The sequence below is a fragment of the Arachis hypogaea genome, chromosome 20, assembly GCF_003086295.3.
Source record: "Arachis hypogaea cultivar Tifrunner chromosome 20, arahy.Tifrunner.gnm2.J5K5, whole genome shotgun sequence".
NCBI classification, from domain to species: domain Eukaryota; kingdom Viridiplantae; phylum Streptophyta; class Magnoliopsida; order Fabales; family Fabaceae; genus Arachis; species Arachis hypogaea.
In genome coordinates this window covers 7,704,517-7,726,342 of record NC_092055.1, presented here as the reverse complement: position 1 = coordinate 7,726,342, position 21,826 = coordinate 7,704,517, and the positions used below count along the sequence as shown (strand labels likewise).

Here is a 21,826-nt window from a genome sequence, read left to right as displayed (position 1 = left end):
TTGCCACCTCTGTCACATCTGCAGTCGTATTTCCATCACCTTGATCTTCATCTCCATCTGGACCAACAAACTCGTAGTTACTTTCGAACTCTTCTTCACTGTCACTATTATAATCTTCCCTTACAATATTCCGGTCAGCCTCAGATTGTTCAAACTCAACATATAACTCGATTAACGAGATCTGAGCCCAGTTTTCAATATACATTGAAAACATCTCTTGCATGCTCGCCTCGTCCGTCACATATTTGGTTTGAAACTGGATGAATCCACCAATCACCTGTACGGGATATCTGTAGAGAATACAGGATATCTTTCTTGCCCTCTCAGAATCAATCTTTTCACAGATCACACCTTTGAGCTCTTCAAAAGAGATGATAAAAGGAATAACAACATCTAGCGGATTTTCACAAATAAATTTTATTCCTTCAGATGTTTGTAGTAAAATCTGACCAAAATAATATACCTTTAATAACACTCTATCACTCATTTTTGTGAATCCCCCAAAAAAAACATAGAAATAGCTACTAAATTTTCAACTTTAAAACAGCAAATAATAAAGAAACGAGGAAGAAGAACAGAAGGGGCAGCCGCTCACGTTCGAGACGAAGACACGAGTAAGTTATGAGTTCACTTTCCACTTTTATATAGACCACTTATTACAAGTCGCACCCTTCGACTAGGTTAACATGATTAAAATATTCCTAAACCCTGCAATCGGACTATGCGACTTGTGCTCGCAGTTAACCAAAACAATTTCCATATCTACAAAAAACGGAGGGTCCGAGTTCTTCTCAAAATTATAGCATAGAACTCGGACCATGCGCCTTGCACTACACGTAGGGTCCGATTTAGTGCACCCCAAATTTTGATTCCCTAAACCATGCAAATCGGACCGTGAGATTTCTGATGCAAAATTCAGAAACAAAGAAAACCCACGGTCCGAGTTCTTCACTGTGACACTGCCAAAATTCTGTCCCACATTTACGTCTAGCACACCATGCTTCCATATCCAAGAAAAGCACACACTTAGTTTCCATTTCGATAAAAATGAGCCTGTACACGTCCTCCCTGCAAATAAGAAAATTCTATGCCAAGAAAAAAATTTAAATTACCAAGATCTTTAAAAGGGAAAATTGTATTGAGTTGCTTAATTAATAGATCAATTTCATTAGCATCATTTTCAGTGACAACAATGTTATCGACATATACTAACATGTACGACTAATTTGGGATTTTTTCTTACAAACAAGGAAATATCGGATCGAGTACTTTCAAATCCAAACTTTGTTAATGTTTCTTTCAAAGTTAAGTACCATGCCCGTGGTGCCTGTTTCAGGAGCCGTACAGGGCCCTATTCAGCTTGCATACCAGGTTAGTATTGCTGTCCTCATAGCCTTGTGATTGAGTCATAAAAACCTGTTCCATTAAAATTTCATTTAAGAAAGCATTATTAAAATCAAACTGACGTAGAACTCATCCTTGTGTGATGACTAGAGTAAGCACAACACGAACAAAAGAAGGTCTTATCACAGGACTATATATATGCTCATAGTCTATGCCTCCGGTTTGATGAAAACCTTTGGCAACAAGACCAGCTTTATAACGAACAACCTCACCATTAGTGTTTCGTTTAATGACAAAAACCCACTTGCTCCCTACTATAGTTGCATTCGGTGGGGGAGTCATAAGACACCAAGTATTGCATTGCCTTAGTGCTTTAAGTTCAACATCCATAGCCTCCTTCTAGTGAGGGGTTTGGATAGCTTGAGCAGCAGTTTTAGGTACTTGTTGTTTAGATCAATATCAATATGTGTAATATAGGCCTTTGGCTTGTGTATACCCGCCTTTGATCTTGTTACCATATTGTGTGTATTGGTGGTTGGATGAGGAACCTGACTTGGAGGGGGATTGAGTCCCTGACCAGTGGCCTCACTATCATAGAGACATTAGTCTCTAAAACTGGGTTAGGGGTAATACTAGTGTCCTGCAAACTAGTAGGTGTAGGTGATTGCAAATTTGTAGTTGTTCCACCAGTTTGAGTTTGATTTGCGAGCGAGTTACTTGTCATGGTAGTATTTGGTGACTTTAATGTGGAGGGTACGCTGTAATAAGCATCAGTAATATAGCTAGGAACAGATTCAGTGTTAGTCATGTGAGCAAAAGAATTTTGAAACAAATCATGATAAGGAAAACTCAAGTCATCAAAGATCACATAGCGAGACATATAAACTTTTTCAGACTTACTCATACATTTATATCCATGAAATTTAGTGTCATAGCCTAAAAATAAACATTTCTCAGAGCGATATTCAAGTTTATGTTTATTGTATGGTCGAAGAAATGAAAAACAAGTGCACCCAAACACATTTAACGCACTATAATCTAGTTTTCGATTATGCAATTTTTCAAACGGTGACATAAAATCAAGAACAACAGTAAGTAGTCTATTCATTATATGAACAGCAGTAGCAAAAGCATCTTCCCAAAATTGCATGGAAAGAGATGTTGTTGCCAATAATGAAAGACTAACCTCAACTATACTTCTATGCCTTCTCTCTACACTACCCTGCTGTTGATGTGTATATGGACATGAGAGTCTATGTCTAATACCATTATCAGTTAAAAAGGTAGTGAAGGTAGCAGATACAAATTTTCTTCCATTATCTGTTTGCAAAGATTTTAATTTATGTCCAATCATCATCTCCATTTGATTTTTAAAGTTCTGAAGGGAATTAAGAGCTTGGGACTTATTAGTCAACAAGTAAATATATGTATATTTAGTACACGCATCTACAAAACTAATGTAATATTTCATACCATTTCTAGATGGAATAGGGGATGGTCCCCATATGTCAGCAAAGATTAACTCTAGAGGATAATTATATGTAGTATTAGAATCACTAAAAGGTAAAGCATGAATCTTAGAAATAGAGCAGATTTCACAAACTTTAGAATGAGGTGATTTTATAGGTAAAGAAATATCACATTGTTTAAGAACACGAAAGAGATTATTAATTAAAGTGTGGCCCAATCATTTGTGCCAAATTTCTACATCATGAACACTTGTACAAGTTATTGTTAAAGCAGCATTATGATTCCTAAAACTAAGCTTAGAATTGTTTGAACTACAATGAAAATTTATAGAAGAAGGAAAATTTGTAGCAGTAGTATGAGAGTTATTATGCAATTGGATTTCAGACAGAGAAACTGATTTTGGCACATAAAGATCATCAAATGTATAGATGCCATTCTTAGTGATTCCCTGAAGAAGAGGGGCCCGAGTTACCTAATCACGAATGGTACAATAATAAGGCCAAAATTCAAAGAAAACACTATTTTCTTGAGCAAATTTCGAAACACTGAGTAAGTTTTGTGTGATTGTTGGAACATATAATAAATTTGTCAATTTAAAACCAAGATTGTTATTTTTATTAACGAGAAAAGAGGAACCAGATTGAATAGAAATACCTGCACCATTACCTACAAAAAGTTGCTCATGATCAAGATTGCTTGGAGAATGAGAGAGCAAATTGTTGGGATCGACAGTGACATGACGAGATACTCCTGAGTCAGCATACCAGGATGAGTCTCCAATGGAGGATGTTGTAAACATATATGCTTGTGGCTGATGGAATGAGGCAGATGGTGATGGAGGGCATGTATTGGAAAAGGAAAATTGTGGTGGAGGAGTAGGATGTGCTGGATTTGGTTGGAACTGCTGATCAAAGCGATAGTAGCAGCTCCATGCTGCATGACCTACCCTGCCACAAATTTGGCAGTTTGTTCTTGCAGGTTGCCATCAGCTCCGACCACCCCTTTGGGATCTATCGCCACCACGACCTCGTCTTGCTCCCATTCTTCTAGTTGATGACGGGAAGAAAGCTTGTGTGAAGTTTGCCACGAAAATTGATGAGGATGGAGTCTTGAATCTATCAAGCATATCATCATACGCTTGAAGAAAGGATTCTGCCTCACTAACAGAGAAAGTGCCCAATCTTGACATGATAAAAGTTATGTAACCACTATAATCCTCAGGTAATCCATCAGTAATAGCTTGGATATGATCATCATCATCCAATTGATACCCAATAACAGAAAGGGAGTCAACTAGCTTTTGAATTTTGGAGAGATAATCATGAATTGTACCTGTTTCCTTGACACATTTTAATTGGAATTTCAAGCTTTGAATTCTTATCTTAGATGTTGAGGAGAAGTAGGTGATGATGGTGGTCCACGCATCACAGAAGCGGGCACAATGAAAATCTTGTTCTTGTATGATGTAGTCATTGAAGTCATGAGCCATGTGGTAAGAGAGAGATCATATTGCTTCCAGATCTTGAATGCTTCAGTTTCTTGTAGCAGATCTGTTGAAGTATCTTTTGCAGAATCGGATTTGGTAGTTGCATCAACTTTTGATGCTGCTGCAGGCGAAGACTTCGTCACAGGTTCAAATCTATTAGGAGCATTAGCCCAATCAAGATGAGTCTCCATTGAAAGACTCTGAATTGTGAGCCATGTTTAATGGCGCCATGTGTTAAAATTGGTGTCATCAAGCTTTTCAGCTATGGGAATGAAAGGTTATTTTGTTGAGAATGAAGTAGAAATGAGGAAGGCCATTATCAAGAACTTGATCTTGAGGCTCTTGATACCATATGAGATTTTCAGTAAGAGGAATGAAATTAGAAGAAAAAATACTTTTGGAATTGTATTAGAAAGTGTGTTTACATACTAAGAGTTTTCTCTTCTATATACGGTAACAAGAATCACACCACACACTTATTATATCAAGTGTAGTTAATAGCTATCCTTTCTCAGTTACAACACTAACAGATATGATGTTGCATCAGAATTTTAAAATAATTTAAAATATAAATAGGACAATTAAAATTAAATTTTAAAAGTGAGAAATTTAATAAGTTATTCTCTCTAATTTAAAATAAGTGTTTTTTTTTATTTTTTTTTTAAGTTTATTGAAAAATTTAACATATCTAGACAAAGTTTTAAAATGGAAGGATTATGTTAGTTTTATAATTGGCACGATGTGCAAGCTTGTCCACCATATTTTACTAGATATATAGGATAGGAGATTTGGGAGGAAATGGAAAACTTTAGGCCCATTCCTAGTTCATGTGGCCTTCCACCAAACCTTTTAACAAAGGTCCACAGCAGCTATTAACAAATGTGCTTGTACCTAGTAAATAAACGACTCCAACAATAATGCAAGTGCAATTTTCTCAATAAATAATCAAACTAGCTAGCTTTATTCTATAAACTATTTCAGCACTTAAATTTCCTTTTATGACATTGTAGTTCTCATCTTGCTTTTTTAATTTTATTTTTTTCCCTTTTTGTTTTTATAAATTGCTATTGTGGAAAGTCAGATACACTTCAAGTTAATTAAGTGGCTCCAAAGGAATAATACAGGATGCCAATAATTTGATACACATTAGGTGCTATCAAAACTTTATTTCTAATCTCCCACTTAATAATAATAATAATAATAATAATAATAATAATAATAATCATCATCATCATCATCATCATCATCATCATCATCAGATGTGGGGTTTAGGGCCATATAACACTCCTAACCTTCACCATTCCTTATCTTAAGGAACAACCAATAGTAATAGTATACTAATACTTAGAAGAAACAAGAATTGATGAAATTAAATACGACATAGCAATTGGAAGTGGATACATACATTAATAAATGCCGGCAAATGGAATACGAATGGACCTACTTCCAAGTCATATAAGCATTCAAGCAGCACATTGCAATCTTCATCTTATGTTTCCAACCAATAGATTTATGCCACAAATTCACATACTTGAGCCTTTTTGTCCCCACCATGTTCGTATACATTTTCATACGTCCTAATTTTCCACATGACAAACAATTTCATGAGGAACATATTCTAGTGCTCTAAAAGAAAAAGAAAAAGGAAAAATTGTGGATATGGCCCCATTTCATATTCTGCTTGACTAACTACAAATCATCGAGAACTAAGTTAGCAATTTGCAAATACGTACATAAGAAGACAAAAGCTAAGTTGTATGTGGCATGAATAATATGTGAAGAGCTGAAAATGTAGAGGGCTTAAATGTTCATAATACATAAGAGAATCAGAGAATGTTGATGAGAGGAAATAATGGATCACTGTATGTTTCAAAGGTGAATTTTGTATTAACTTTCATGGTCGTAGAATTTGGATTGGCATATTCATAAGAGTGAGGATGTCTCTGCAAGAGATGTTGGCACTCAAATAAGCAATAGACTAACAATCTAAGAAATATAAGAATTAGGAGTAGATGATATATCTTGGGTACATGTTAAGTTCTTTATTTATAATATTTTGACTATGAACCTGAAAAACAAATTCAGGTATATCTGTGTGGAATATACACAAGATTGATATGATTAAGATTACGTTTTTTTGAGATAATACTCAATTTAGTTCTTGAATTTACCTGCGAGCCTCAATTTAGTCTCTAAAGTTTTAATTATTTTTATTTAGTCCCTAAATTTTGCGAACATAATTCATATTAGTCCTTAAAAAAATTTTTAATATACAAATGTTACACTGTCCTGTCGTAGACCGTCAGATGCCATACTAAACTTTGTAAAATGATATCGTTTTAGTTTTGACATTCAAATAACCCAAAAACAACATCGTAAGTGGTGTTTATTAAAATTTTACCTAACAAAATAAGTGATATGACGTCGTTTTTGAACTATTTGAATGCCAAAACCAAAACTGCATCATTTTACAAGTTTTAGCTATATCAGCATTTTATTAACGTTTTTGTATTGAAAATCATCTTAGAGACTAATGTGAGGAACTTTTATAAAGTTTGGGAACTAAATAGAAGCAATTAAAACCTTAGAAACTAAATTGAGTAAATTCAAAGAACAAATTGAGTATTAACTCCATAACAACACGTGTTATTTAAGTATTTAACCAACTTTTTTAGTATATTGTTACAATTAGCAACTTCCTCTTCCAAATGTGTCCTGCTTCAATGTCTCACATAGTTGCTACCTACTGCTAACTGCAACTTCAATATGGTGTCATAATCATTAGTAAATTGCATGAACGACATCGAATTGAATACATTCAACTAATTACTGCAATATGCCTGCAGCAGTTCCTGTCAACTAGCTAGCTACTCACTGCATGAATTTTAACTCTTATTTCATTATTTACATTGATAATTTTCATGGAAGCATCTACAGTAAGTGTTACATGTTAGTATATATATGAGCATATGTCAAATCAAAGAAATAAAAAGAAGGACTATTAATTACTTGCAAAGTCAATAAACTTTTTCCCTTTTGATTTCTTATAAGGCCTGAAGGAGTGTATGGACCCATGGATACATATGCACATGTCAATGGGAATATGATGAAGACTTCAAAAGCATATTACAATAAGAAATGGTCCCCTAACACCCCCCAGTAGCCAGTGCCATCATTGGAACCTTTGCTTAGACAACAAAATACTGTCAATAACTTAGTTCCAATTATGAGACTATAGTAGAGTAGACTTTCATCTTGGTTTCTGCTCCATTATTCATTGCACTATCATCAGTATTCTTTGTTAAATTTTGGAATTGGACTTGAATGTTTAAAAAGTTTATTAGCTAGAAACAAGAGTCCTAAACCCACCCTTAAATTGGACCTATAGCTATATTATGTAAAGGTAAGTGGGGCATTATGCTTCTACTTGCAACCACAAATCACTCAAGCATTCAGCAGGTTCTAGAGCTCAAAATTTTAATCATTGACATAGGCTTAAATGAATCTTCACTTCCCTCTTTGCAACTATACAAGCATTACAAGTTTATGACACACTAGAGAAGTGAATTCTTACCATCTTTTTAAATCATTTTTTAGCTATATTTATTATATAAAAAAAAATCATGTTAAGTATATACTAAAATCAGTTATCAAAATCAGCCACTAGTATAAAACGTATATTATAATACAAAATACATATTGAAAGTGAGTTAAATAACATATGTATTTATACACAAATACATAAAAAATATACCAATATAAATGCAGAGCCTGAGATATATATTTATGCTTAGTGAATATTGAAAATTGATGACAAAATTGGACAAAACAAAACCTGAAATATGAAATGTTGCAAGTGAAATTTCCTAAACTCTTATCAATATCCTCCTTTCTTTGTTTAGCTTTTAGTGTATAGTAGTATGTATATGTATATCATAGACTAGTCAACAGGAATAGCAGGTTGCCAAATGCCAATATGTAAAACATTGTGTACCATTTCATACATCAATTTTCCTGTATTGTATTTGTCAATTCTCAGTTTCATCTGTCAAATTGGATATATACTACCACTCAACTGTAAAGAGGCCCACTACTAAGTGTCACCATTCATTTCCATTGTTTTTTTTTCTTCCATGTGTCCCTCCTAGAAAGGTATGACTCATCACATAGATAATTTTTACCTACAAAAGTACGTTCAGAATTTTTTACTATTATGAAGCTGTTCACAACACATGATTAACATGCAGGTATTAAATAATTAATACTAGAGAGAAGGAGGGGGATTAAGTGATAATCTAACTCATGATGGTATAGTGATATATATTAATATATGTAGCATCATGATATGTTAACTAAGTTTAATTGTAAGATTTCATATTATAATTCAGACATTTTTTTTTCTGAACTTCATATTCTGATTATACATTGCAGTCTAAGATAGGTGACATGTATTGGCAAGAATGAAGCACTTCTTTGTAATATTGCAATTCTTCATGTCATTGACTAATTTCAAATGATATAGATCCTCAAAATATAAAAAAATATAAAAATATATGCTGAAATATAATTTAAATAATATATTTATTTATACACAAATATATAATAGCTAATTTTAGTATGTACATAATATTTTCTATTTCAAAAGTATGCCAAAAAAATGATTTTCTAAACACATTAAAAATAGATTTCTACTTTTGCAACTTTATATCTATGTGATATATATTGTTATTGTTCAATCCATGGATTTCTGTTAAACATGAACTTACAAATATGTAAAGTAAGAATGAATATTAGTGACAAGTGATAATAAAATAATTTACTAATTTGTTGAGAATTTTTGTATAAAATGAATGATAAATACATCTCAGTTAATACAAAATTGGAATGAGAATAGTCCTAATTGGTTAATTAAGTTTATCACATAAAAGGAATCATAAAATTTCTGTCTTTTTAATTTAATTTCTTATATTACATAAAAACATTAAACATGTTCTAACCCTGATAGCAATAGGGTAATAAAAGTCAAATTCTCAAATTTTCACAATTTTGGGATAAAAGCAGAGAATTTGTGCATGTACAAATGAAATTGGAGTGTGATCATTGAGTGTTTGATAAGGAGTTGAGCCTTATCAAAACAAGAAACGTGCTCCCCATAATTTCTTGCGAATGGCTGAATATGGAAAGAAACAAAACGAAAAAGGGGCGTCTGTGGTTCATAGTTTTCCACGCCACCATTCCCTCCATATCCATTATCCACAACACCATCACCCCTTTCTCTCTGTCATTCTCATAATAATAATAATCATCTCCGTTTCACTTTCGGAGTGTACTTCCAACTTCCCAGGAAACTGCATTACTTCACTTTCTGCCATTTAATTTTATGTCATACTTCTTCAAATCTTGCATGCTTTGACCACCACACGCCCATGGCTTCTTCTTCTTCTTCTTCATGTTATTCTTCAGTGTCTAGACTCATTCTCAGAGACAATAGGGTTCTCCCATCGGATCCTCTGTTTAGGTCAACGCCTTCAACTTCTTCTTGGAATACCCATCTTGGTACTATGTCATCTGACTTTTCTGCTGCTGGAAAATGGGCTTTGCTTATCTGAATGATTTTCCTATAAAGTTTTGATTTTTAGTTTTTTCCACTTTTTGGGGTGTCTATCAGATGTAAAAGGCGACATTTTTCTGCGGTATAATGGAACAAGCAGCTGTTCAATCCGGAGCGAGTTGCGGGGTTCGTTGACTCCCATTATCCATGAAGTTTCTAGAAGGTAATCTTTTGAAGCTGAGAAGCTCTGATTTTTGCAATCCTAATATGTGTTGGAACATTAGGACTTGTGGCAATCGCGGTTGACTTGATTGAATGAGAATCAGATTAGAGGTTAATGAATTGATACTGTTGCATCACTTACAAGTCATATATTGGTTGACCCCCCATAGTGTGTTAGAATCAAGAACCTGCTTGTGTTATATCAAACATATATTGGTTGGTCCAATTTGTGTTTGTGATAGTTGAATGGATAGAGGTTTAGGGTACTTTAGTTAGTATTCATAAGTTGAGAAAACGTAGTGAACTGTTAATCTCATATCTGAAACATGGAATTTATGTTTGGTGAAACAGTTCCTGAATCCTGATTCTATCTTAAATCTGGAACATGGGAAGGAAAAAACGAAAAAAGAAAAAGAAGAGGGAAAGAAAAGAAGCATTCTAGTGAGCATTTCCATTTGCTATGCTTCGGTTTAAGCAACTTGGTCATTGGTCCCTTTGTGCTAGTTATCTTTATGTTTGTACTAAACCTAATGGAAGTACTTGCATTGCTTTAGATTGTCCTGCTTTTACAATGGTATTCGCAGATAAATCTTTGGCTGTATCCTATTGCTGGAACATCTACTTTTGCATATTTTATCTATGTGGAACAACTTGTGTTTTTCTATGTTTAGAAAGTTCCAAATGTTGTGCAAGGCTTCAACAAATGTATCTGGGGATGTTCCTGAAAGTTCTGGGGGATTGAGCCAGTATGAGAAAGTGATTGAAACATTAACCACTCTTTTTCCTGTATGGGTAAGTCCAACACTTTCTTATTTCAATATAGCATCAGTACCTCAATCTTTTCTAATTTTTTGTTTATCGTTCAGTAGTCTGAAAGTTTGCTGATTTACATGGACAGGTCATCTTGGGGGCTATCGTTGGCATTTACAAGCCAGCTGCTGTAATTTGCTATGTCATTTCAACTACTTACATGGTTGAATGGAAATTTGTTGATTAACTTCTGTGACGTTGTGGCTTTTTCCAGGTAACTTGGTTGGAGACAGACCTTTTTACTCTTGGTTTGGGTTTCCTTATGCTGTCCATGGGCTTGACATTGACGTTTGAGGATTTCAGGCGATGTTTGCGAAATCCGTGGACAGTAAGGGACTAATCACTTATCTAAAATGGAAAATGTATACATTAGTTTCTCCATTTTTATTTTTATTTTATTTTTTTCTTTGCAGGTCGGTGTAGGGTTTCTTGCACAATATTTGATCAAACCCATGCTAGGCTTTGGCATCGCAATGGTACTTTTTATTAATGATTCATTTGGTTGGACCTTTAAGTTTCATATATCTCTGTCCACCATTTAAATTAGATTTTGAAATGTGTTATGTCTGCTTATATCCTATGATGTCTGCTGAGAATGTTGTCAAAACAATGATATCAACTGTAATAGACTAATTGTTATTCCAGTAGTTTGCATCTCAATCACCACGCATAATATTCTAACATCAATCTCTGATTGTCAGACTCTAAAACTTCCAGCTTCTCTTGCAACTGGTCTGATTCTGGTCTCGTGTTGTCCTGGAGGTCAGGCATCCAATGTTGCAACATACATATCCAAAGGAAATGTTGCACTTTCTGTTCTAATGACAACGTATGTTTAACAAGTGTATGCATTCCCTTGCTTGCATTTTCTTCTTATTTGTTTCACACTTTTTCCTAGGTGGTCATCAGTGAAGCTCTTGTTATGACTCTTTTCTCTCTTAAGGTGTAAATTTTGTCACTTGAGTAGAAAATTTTCTTTCATTAATGTTCATGGATAGAAACTGGAATCAAGGGAGAAAATGTGGATAAAGTTAATATATTTAGCCGAACTAAATCAACTCAATATAGAGGTTTAAGCTATGCTTGGAACATGGAAGTTATATGTTTAGCTTTATCATCATTGTATTTTATTGTATCAAAGCAATGAACTTCTCCAGTATACACTAATGCCAGTATGCCATTAATTAAGAGAGCTTTTATTCTGAGATACTATTTTGGGCTTCGGAGAGATATAAATATATCATTTACTGTCCCCAGGTGTTCAACTATTGGAGCTATCATTATGACACCACTCCTTACTAAGCTTCTTGCAGGCCAACTTGTTCCAGTTGATGCTGCTGTAAGTTATAGCACACTTATCTTTTAGCCTCCATGAAAAGAATGTTGCAAAAACTTTTCTGCAAAATATAGATGTTGGATTGTAGACAGGATGCCTTGTCAATCTATAAGGCATACTCAGTGTTCTGCTTTATATACGGAAGTTTTCCCATCGTTTGAGTCACGGAAATCCCCACCCGTATGTGTTAATCTCACTCATGTACTGAAACTTTCATTTTTATTTTTTGTTTTTTTTCTTCTTCAGGGTCTGGCTATTAGTACCTTTCAGGTTGTTTTAGTCCCAACAATCGTGGGAGGTAAGAAATGGATCTTTCAAGTTTTATGTTATATTATTTGGTTGGACGGTAAGTTAAATATAACTTGACGTAAATTTTTTTTTTTTTTTATCTGGCAGTTTTGGCAAATGAATATTTTCCCAAGTTCACTGCAAAGATAATCACTGTTACGCCTTTGATAGGAGTTATTCTAACGACCCTTCTTTGTGCTAGCCCCGTAAGATGAATAAGTTTTCCCTACACCAAGATTTGATAACTACACCAATATTTGATAACTAGAATTTATACTCTTCAGATTGGGCAAGTTTCGGAAGTCTTGAAAACTCAAGGAGCGCAGCTAATACTGCCGGTTGTTTTCCTACATGCTGCAGCATTTGCTCTTGGTTATTGGGTTTCAAAAAAATCATTTGGGGAATCCACATCCCGCACAATATCTATAGAGTGTGGGATGCAGGTAAATCTTTGTTATCTTCTTTGGAACTATCTATCTGGTTTGAGCCCATTTTCAAATTCTTAAAATGTCTGGAGTCTATTTGGATAAATAGTTTCTTAAGCACTTTCTAGAAAATAACTTTTGAAAAGTAATTTATTGGTAAGATATTCTCTGTTTTGATGTGAAGTTACAAAAATATATGCTTTTAAAAATCTCTTTTTGAGAAGTTAGATATGTTAACTTCTTGAAAAGCACTAAAAGTGACTTTTTGGGAAGTTATATAAGCTACATAGCCAAACAGAGGAAAGTTAGAAGATGAGAAAAAGTTAGAAGATGAAACTTTTTTGCTTACAGAAAGTCTTGAAAGAAGCCATAAGTTATATGATTTATGTTCCTTTAGTTAATTATATCATGTCTTTTAGAGTGGATTTTTAATATTTTAGCTTACAGAATTATATTCATTCCCATTGATAGTATCTTCTTGTGCTTGCCTACAAAGGAATTTCAGAAAAATTGACATCAAAGCACACATTTGTGAATTTTTCATATCTTGAATATTACTCAATAATTAAGAAATAATATTTAGATCAACAGTGCAAGATGACATTGAGCTGCATCTATAATACAAACATTTATATTCTCAATTGATGCTTATATTTGTGCGTTTTCAAATATTTATGGAATCAGAATCAAGGTAACTCTCCAGGTCTTTAACCTTCTATTTTTTATTTTTTATCTGCAGAGCTCCGCACTCGGATTTTTGCTTGCTCAGAAGCACTTTTCTAACCCTCTTGTAGCTGTTCCTTCGGCCGTGAGTGTAGTTTGCATGGCAGTGAGTTTGAATATTTTCTGATCCTAGACTGTTTTACTTACTATTATTCATGTCTTGTAAAAAGAATTAGGAATCTAACAATTTCTAATCTTCACTGTTTTGATGTAGCTTGGAGGGAGTGCTCTTGCTGTCTATTGGAGGAATAGGCCAATCCCTCTTGATGACAAAGATGACTTCAAAGAATGAGGGAAAAACAACAAAATCATGGCTTATCTTCAATGAATTCCATGCCCTACAAATTGTTTTCCTTTTTATATTAGGACACTATTTTTGTTTCCTTTTTAAAATTGTTTTGAATCTACTAGCTAAGCAACAATTTATAAAAAAGAATTTCGGATAAGTTTAGGACATTTTCAACAAGCATGCCCCTTATGTGGTATTCTTTTTGGGGTGGTGGTCTTTTTTTCTCCATCATTTGTTAGAATCCAGAAGATGGACAGAATTTTGGAATGATGGGAAATAATATCTTTGCATGATGTTCTTTTTGTGGCAAACAATATTTATACCATAATTACTGGTTTACACATTATTTGTCAGTTCTTTTGTTTTATTATTATCAGAAATGATATAGCAAATGGTTACATAAAGGTATTTGCTTTTTTGTTTTGTTTTTCTTCTTTGTTCATTTTTCTTTTTTTTTTTTGAGACTATTTTTTCCTTTATTTCCTATTTGCAGTATTCATGGTGAGATTGATGTAGTGTGAGTTAATCTTGTATGTGCAATTTGCCTAAAATCATTTATTTATGTTTAATAATGGTGAATTCTATTTAACTTCCTCTAAAATAATATGTAAGTTATCTTTCATGATGCGTCACATTTTAATTGGTCATTATTTTAACCATAGTTTGGTTATTTTGTAATTTATTATTTGAGATTGATAATGGTATAATTTCTTAAAATATCAAAATCCCACTTCTGTTAATTGAAGCATATTTTTACTCTATTTTTTTTTTATCACGTATTCCAAGCATGGCCGTCGCGTTCGTGACAAGAAGCGCAGTCGTCGCGATCTACTGCCCTCTCGCACAATCTCTCTTTCTTCAGTGCATCATCCTTTAAGGACTTGGTTGAATTCCCGTCGCCCGTAATGGTTAATTTGGTTATTAAATTTTTCATTAAAAAAACATATCTTTATTTAATTAGATGATGAAACATATATTCATATGTAAAATATAATATAATAAAATAAATCTATTCAAAGTACTTAAAAGTATAATTAAAATCAGGAATATATAAATATAATAGTAAAATTTGTACTCTAAATAAGTAAACATATTTTTTATCATACATAAATTATTTAAAAAAATGAATAAATTATTAAAATTAATAATACAAGTTTAAAATGATAAAATTCAACTTTCTTACCGTATTATTTATAGTATTTTTATCTTTTAATTTATTAGTATTTTATTATTTAATTAATGATTAAACAAATTATTTTTTTGAGAAATTATTTTTTGTATTATTTTAAAGAAGAGACCAATATAACAGTTTAAAAAATAACGTAAAAATAATATCTTAAATAAAAATATTTAATATTAAAATTTTAAATACAAAAATAAATTGTATAGATATTTAAGAGATAAATATAAATTACACGTCTAAAATAAATAAAACAGACAAAAATAATTCTCTAAAGAATAAAAATTTTATCTCTTCTTTAAGATAATACAAAAATATCTTAAATTTGGTTATTAAATTTTAAATTTATCTCTTAAACATCTATACAATTTATTTTTGTATTTAAAAATTTTAATATTAAATATTTTATTTAAAATATCATTTTTACGTTATTTTTTAAACTGTTATATTGATCTCTTCTTTAAGATAATACAAAAAATAATTTCTCATGAAAATAATTTGTTTAATTATTAATTAAATAATAAATGACTAATATATTAAAAATTAAAAGAATAAAAATACTATAAAAAATACTTGTAAAAAAGTTGGATTTTATCATTTTAAATTTGTGTTATTAATTTTAACAATTTATTTATTTTTTTAAATAATTTATATATGATAATAAAATATGTTTACTTGTTTAGAGTACAAATTTTACTATTATATTTGTATGCTCCTAATTTTAATTATACTTATAAGTATTCTAAATAGATTTATTTTATTATATTATATTTTACATATGAATATATGTTCCATCATGTAATTAAATAAAAATATATTTTTTAAAAATTTAATAACCAAACTAACCATTAATTACGTTGGTAAGGAGTGATTTACGACAGAAAGAGGAATAAGTGAGAAGACAAGAGATAGCGATGACGTCAACACTAGCTATACTAGAAATGATGGCGAAGTGACGGGTGACGGAAATTCGACGACTCGTTAAGGGATGATGCACTGAAGAGGGCAGTAGATGGTGACAACGTCAGCACTTCTTGTCACAACTGCGACGGCGATGCTTGGAAGGACCGAAGCTTCGTGATGAAGAAAGAATGGAGGAGTGAAAATGTGCTTCAATTAACGACGGGAGTGGAGTTTCGATATTTTAAGAAATTATACCATTACCCATCTCAAATAATAAATTACAAAATAACCCAATTATAGTTAAGATAATGATCAATTGAAATATGACACATCATAAAAAATAACTTACGTATTATTTTAGAAGGAGTTGGACAAAATTCACCTTTTGTTGTGATAAGTGTGAGTAGGATATGAGGTGGATGTCCATTTCTTAATGTTGCTTAGGATATCAAGAGAGATTACCATTAATGAAGTTTGAAAAAGGTGACCCCTTATATGTATATAAACAGGGGTTTGCTTTAAAGCAATATACACTACAACAAAAGCAATAAAACACTCTTCTCTCTCTCTTTCTCTAATTATATTTCTTTATTTTATTTGTTACCTCTTTCTTATTTATTTATTTAGTTATTTTATAACACGTTATCAACACGAGACTCTGATCAAATTTTAGGAAGACTCCAAGTAACAAATTTTTATTATGTCGAATCTCTTTCATCTTGAATATAATGCTTTTGATATATCTAAAAATAATTATTTATCATGGATACTAGATGTTAAAATCCATCTTGATTCAATGGATCTTGGAGATACCATTAAGGTTGAAAATAATACATCCCAGAAGGATATAGCCAAAGCCATAATTTTCCTTCGTTGTCATCTTAACGTATGATTGAAAAATGAATATCCAACATTAAAAGATCCTGCATATCTGTGGAAAGACTTTGAAGAAAGGTACAATCATCAAAAGACGGTGATACTTCCTCAAGTCCGATATGTTAGAGAAAACTTTCTCGACCTTCCATGTCTCAAGTGTGCTCCTACAGCAGCAGTATCGAGAAAAAGGATTTAAAATTTTTTTGAGCTAATTTCTTGCTTTCTTGTTGCTGAATGCAACAATGAGTTGCTCTTAAGAAATCATGAAGCGCGCCCAGCTAGCGCCGCGCCATTTCCTGAAACAAATGCGGCAAATTATAACCTCAGAAGAGGTAAATGGCAAGATTTTGATAACAAGAAAAATTATGAAAGGAAAAGAAATTATGTTCATAAGAAAAGATCTCACCAGAAGTGGGATAAAGAAAGAAACAATGGGCAAAATATATCAATTGAGGATAAATGCTTCCGTTATGGTGGAAAGGGCCATTGGTCACGTACCTGTCGTACCCCAAGGCACCTAGTTGATATTTATCAAGCATCCTTGAAAAAGGATGACAAAGGAAAGGAAACAAATTTTGTTTCAAATGATGAAAATTCTACCACTCATTTTGATGTATCTAATTTCTTTAAGGATTATGAAGGAAATATTGGCTATTTGATCAATGATGGAATAGTTTGATATATGTATGTGTTTGTTAAGTATTCATGTGAATAATTTTACTGTGCATGCACTTCTACTCATTTTATTATTATTATCATTTGTTTTTGAAGAAAAATGGCAAGGACATATTCTGAAGATATTTGCCTTGCGGATAGTGCAAGTTTGCACACTATTCTTAAAAGTACTATATATTTTACCTATCTTGTGCCAAAAGAGGAGTATGTTAATACTATTATTGGCTCAAGCAATGTGATAGAAGGCTCCGGAAGAGCTATAATTTTGTTTTGCGAAGGAACAAAATTCATAATAAATAATGCACTGTTGTCTACCAAGTCTCGAAGAAACTTGTTGAGTTTTAAAGATATTTGCTGAAATGGATATCATATTGAGACTATAAATGAGGGAAATCATGAGTACTTATGTATCACAACTCATGATTCAAATAAAAGAGTTATATTAGAAAAGTTGCCCTCACTTTCATCTGGGTTATATTATACCAAGATTAGTGTAATTGAATCACATGCTACTGTAAACCAGAAGTTTACTAGCCCAAATGAATTCATAACTTGGCATGACCGATTGGGTCATCCGGAAACAACCATGATGCAGAGAATTATTGAAAACTCCCATGGACATTCACTAAAGAACCAGAAGATTCTTAAAACTAGTGAATTTTGTTATGCTGCATGTTCTCAAGGGAAGTTAATTTTAAGGCCATCACGAGTAAAGATTGGATTTGAGTCCCCTGAATTCCTAGAAAGGATTTAAGGTGATATATGTGGACCTATTCATCCACCATGTGGATCTTTTGGATATTTTATGGTCTTGATAGACGCATCTTCGAGATGGTCACATGTGTGCTTATTGTCTTCTCGCAACCTGGCGTTTGCGAGATTACTGGCTCAAATCATTCGATTAAAAGCACAATTTCCAGAAAAACCAATCAAAGTAATTCATCTTGATAATGCTGGTGAATTTACTTCCCAAGCTTTTGATGCTTATTGTATGGCTAATGGAATAAATGTTGAACATCCAGTAGCTTATGTTCACACACAAAATGGGTTAGCAGAATCACTTATTAGATGCCTCTAATTGATTGCTAGACCCTTACTTATGAGAACAAATCTCCCAACATCGGTTTGGGGCATGCTATTTTACATGCCGTAGCACTTATTCGTTTGAGGCCAACGAGTTACCATAAGTTCTCTCCTATGCAATTAGCTTTTGGCCAGCAGCCAAATGTTTCCCATTTAAGAATAGTTGGGTGTGCAATATATGTTCCCATTACACCACCTAATCGCACCAAAATGGGACTCCAAAGAAAATTGGGGATATATGTTGGATATGATTCTCCCTCTATAGTGAGGTATCTTGAGATACAAACTGGGGATTTATTTAAAGCCTGATTTGCGGATTGTCATTTTGATGAATCAAAATTTCCAATATTAGGGGAGAGAATAAGCTTCCTGAAAAGGAACTTAATTAGAATGCATAATCTTTGATGCATTTAGATCCTCGATCAGGGCAATGTGAACTTGAAGTTCAAAAGATTATACATTTCCAAAGAATAGCAAATGAATTGCCTGATGCATTTTCCGATACAAAGAGGATAACCAAGTCGTATATACCAGTGGAAAATGCCCCAATTCGAATTGATGTCCCAGTTGGACAAATTGCCACCGAAGCAAATACACGTCAGAAGCGTGGCAGGCCTGTCGGTTCCAAAGACAAAAATCATCGAAAGAGAAAAGAGGTAAATAATATTCCTGTTGAAAAAGACATAGTAGTGACACCTGCAGTTGTCCAAAATTCTGATATAGTTTTAACGCTAGAAGACGTTCAGGTACCTGAAAATTGTGAAAATGACGAGATCTCAATAAATTATGTCTTTACAGGAGAGAAATGGGACCGAAATAAGACAATTGTTAATGAAATATTTGCATATAATGTGGCATTAAATATCATGCATGAAAGTAAGGATCTTGAGCCAAGATCAGTCGAAGAATGTCGACAAAGAAATGATTGGCCAAAATGGGAAGAAGCCATGAAGGCTGAATTAGACTCACTTGCAAAACGTGAAGTCTTTGGACCTGTAGTCCATACACCTGAAGATGTAAAACCTGTTGGATACCGATGGATATTTGTGAGAAAACGAAATAAGAAAAATGAAGTTGTGCGCTATAAAGCCCGACTTGTGGTACAAGATTTTTCACAAAGGCTCGGTATAGATTATGAAGAAATGTATTCCCCTGTAGTGGATGCGATAACATTGCGTTATTTGGTCAGTTTATCTGCATATTATAAACTGCATATGCATTTAATGGATGCGGTAACAGCCTACTTATACGGCTCATTAGATCGGGATATCTATATGAAATTCCCTGAAGGACTAAAGATATCTAAACTATCCAGTGAATATTCGCAAGGGTTATACTCAGTTAAATTGCAAAGATCTTTATACGGTCTAAAGCAATTTGGACGAATGTGGTATAATCGTCTTACTGAGTATCTGGCCAAAAATGGATTCAAGAATGATGATATTTGTCCATGTGTTTTCATAAAGAAATCTGCATCTGGATTCATTATAATTGCTGTGTACGTTGATGATTCAAATATCATTGGGACTCCTGAAGAGATTCCAACAATTATAAAAACTCTAAAAGAAGAGTTTGAGATGAAAGATCTTGGAAAGACTAAATTTTGTCTCTGCTTGCAGATCGAGCATATAAAAAATGGGATCTTTATTCATCAAACAACATACACAGAAAAGATCTTGAAAAGATTTTATATGGATAAGTCACATCCCTTGAGTACTCCAATGATCGTAAGATTTTTGAATGTGGAGAAGGATCAATTCCGTCCTAAAGAAGATAATGAAGATATCCTTGGTCCTGAAGTACCATATCTTAGTGCCATTGGAGCGCTAATGTATCTTGCTAATAATACGCGACCTGACATATTATTCGCGGTGAATCTACTAGCAAGGTATAGTTCCTCTCCAACCAGAAGACATTGGAGTGGAATCAAGCAAATCTTTCGATATCTTCATGGAACAGTTGATATGGGATTGTTTTATCCATATGGATCCAAGTCACAACTAGTTGGCTATGCAGATGCTGGATACTTGTCTGATCCACACAAAGGGAGATCTCAAACAGGATACCTGTTCACATATGGTGGTACAGCTATATCATGGAGGTCCACGAAACAGACGATTGCTGCAACATTCTCTAATCATGCTAAAATACTAGCGATACATGAAGCTAGTCGCGAGTGTTTTTGGCTGAGGAGTGTGATCCAATATATTCTGTCATCATGTGGACTGATTGATCAGAAGATAGCTCCAACTATCCTGTTTGAAGATAATACAGCATGTATTGCTCAACTTAAAGGCGGATACATCAAATGTGATAGAACAAAGCATATTTCTCTCAAATTCTTCTTCACTCATGATCTTCAAAATCAAGGGACAATTGATGTCCAACAGATCCGCTCAAGTGATAATCTGGCAGATTTATTCACAAAGTCACTCCCAAAATCTTCTTTTGAAAGATTGGTACATCAGATTGAGATGCGCCGATTTCAAGATATAAAATAATGTCGATAAGAGGGGGAGGCTGTACTCTTTTTTCCTTGGTCAGGTTTTTTTTCCATTGGGTTTTCTTGACAAGGTTTTTAACGAGGCAGTTCCCATCACAAAGGATAATGTACTCTTTTTCCTTCACTAAAGTTTTTTTCCATTGGATTTTTCTTTAGTAAGGTTTTAACGAGGCATAATCCTAAATTGTCATCCAAGAGGGAGTGTTGTGTTAAGTGTGAGTAGGATATGAGGTGGATGCCCATTTCTCAATATTGCTCAAGATATCAAGAGAGATTACCATTAATGAAGTTTGAAAAAAGTGACCCCTTATATGTATATAAATAGGGGTTTGCTTTGAAGCAATATACACTACAACAAAAACAATAAAATACTCTTCTCTCTTTCTTTCTCTAATTATATTTCTTTATTTTATTTGTTACTTCTTCCTTATTTATTTATTTAGTTATTTTAAAACACTTTTAATAATTATTCTAATTATAACAAAAAGTAGCAGTAGTTTTTCACGTTTCTTGGAAACACTTTTAGAAGCATTAAATTGGTTTTTAATATCGAGTTATCATGATGTTATTGCTACTACAGAATAAGGGAATTTTTTTCAAAATAAATAAAATAAATATAATTTTTGTTACCGATTTTATATAAACATGAAATTATTTACTTT

At 33.0% G+C, this 21,826-nt stretch overlaps 1 protein-coding gene across 2 annotated transcripts; it reads left to right on the top strand.

The window, feature by feature from the left end:
• Window positions 1-9,382: 9,382 nt before the first annotated feature.
• On the top strand, window positions 9,383-14,290 carry LOC112784419 (sodium/pyruvate cotransporter BASS2, chloroplastic). Of its 2 annotated transcripts, none has more exons than XM_025827615.2 (13): window positions 9,383-9,856; window positions 9,969-10,074; window positions 10,745-10,865; window positions 10,972-11,013; window positions 11,098-11,211; window positions 11,297-11,359; window positions 11,585-11,712; window positions 12,141-12,222; window positions 12,466-12,517; window positions 12,616-12,713; window positions 12,792-12,950; window positions 13,672-13,761; window positions 13,870-14,290. In XM_025827615.2, exons 1-13 carry the CDS (start codon window positions 9,727-9,729, stop codon window positions 13,945-13,947), a joined length of 1,263 nt encoding a protein of 420 aa, XP_025683400.1. In that variant the 5' UTR covers window positions 9,383-9,726; the 3' UTR covers window positions 13,948-14,290. The 2 variants fall into 2 exon arrangements, with proteins under 2 accessions (XP_025683400.1, XP_072086964.1); XM_072230863.1 differs by having other exon boundaries at window positions 9,575-9,856; window positions 10,425-10,865.
• Window positions 14,291-21,826: the final 7,536 nt, after the last annotated feature.

Excerpts from the sequence above, each read along its gene's own strand:
- LOC112784419 (XM_025827615.2), top strand. The coding sequence starts at position 9,727 with ATGGCTTCTTCTTCTTCTTCTTCATGTTATTCTTCAGTGTCTAGACTC. Across the intron at positions 11,014-11,097 it reads GCATTTACAAGCCAGCTGCT|GTAACTTGGTTGGAGACAGA; the intron begins GTAATTTGCTAT and ends GGCTTTTTCCAG. Across the intron at positions 13,762-13,869 it reads TGAGTGTAGTTTGCATGGCA|CTTGGAGGGAGTGCTCTTGC; the intron begins GTGAGTTTGAAT and ends GTTTTGATGTAG.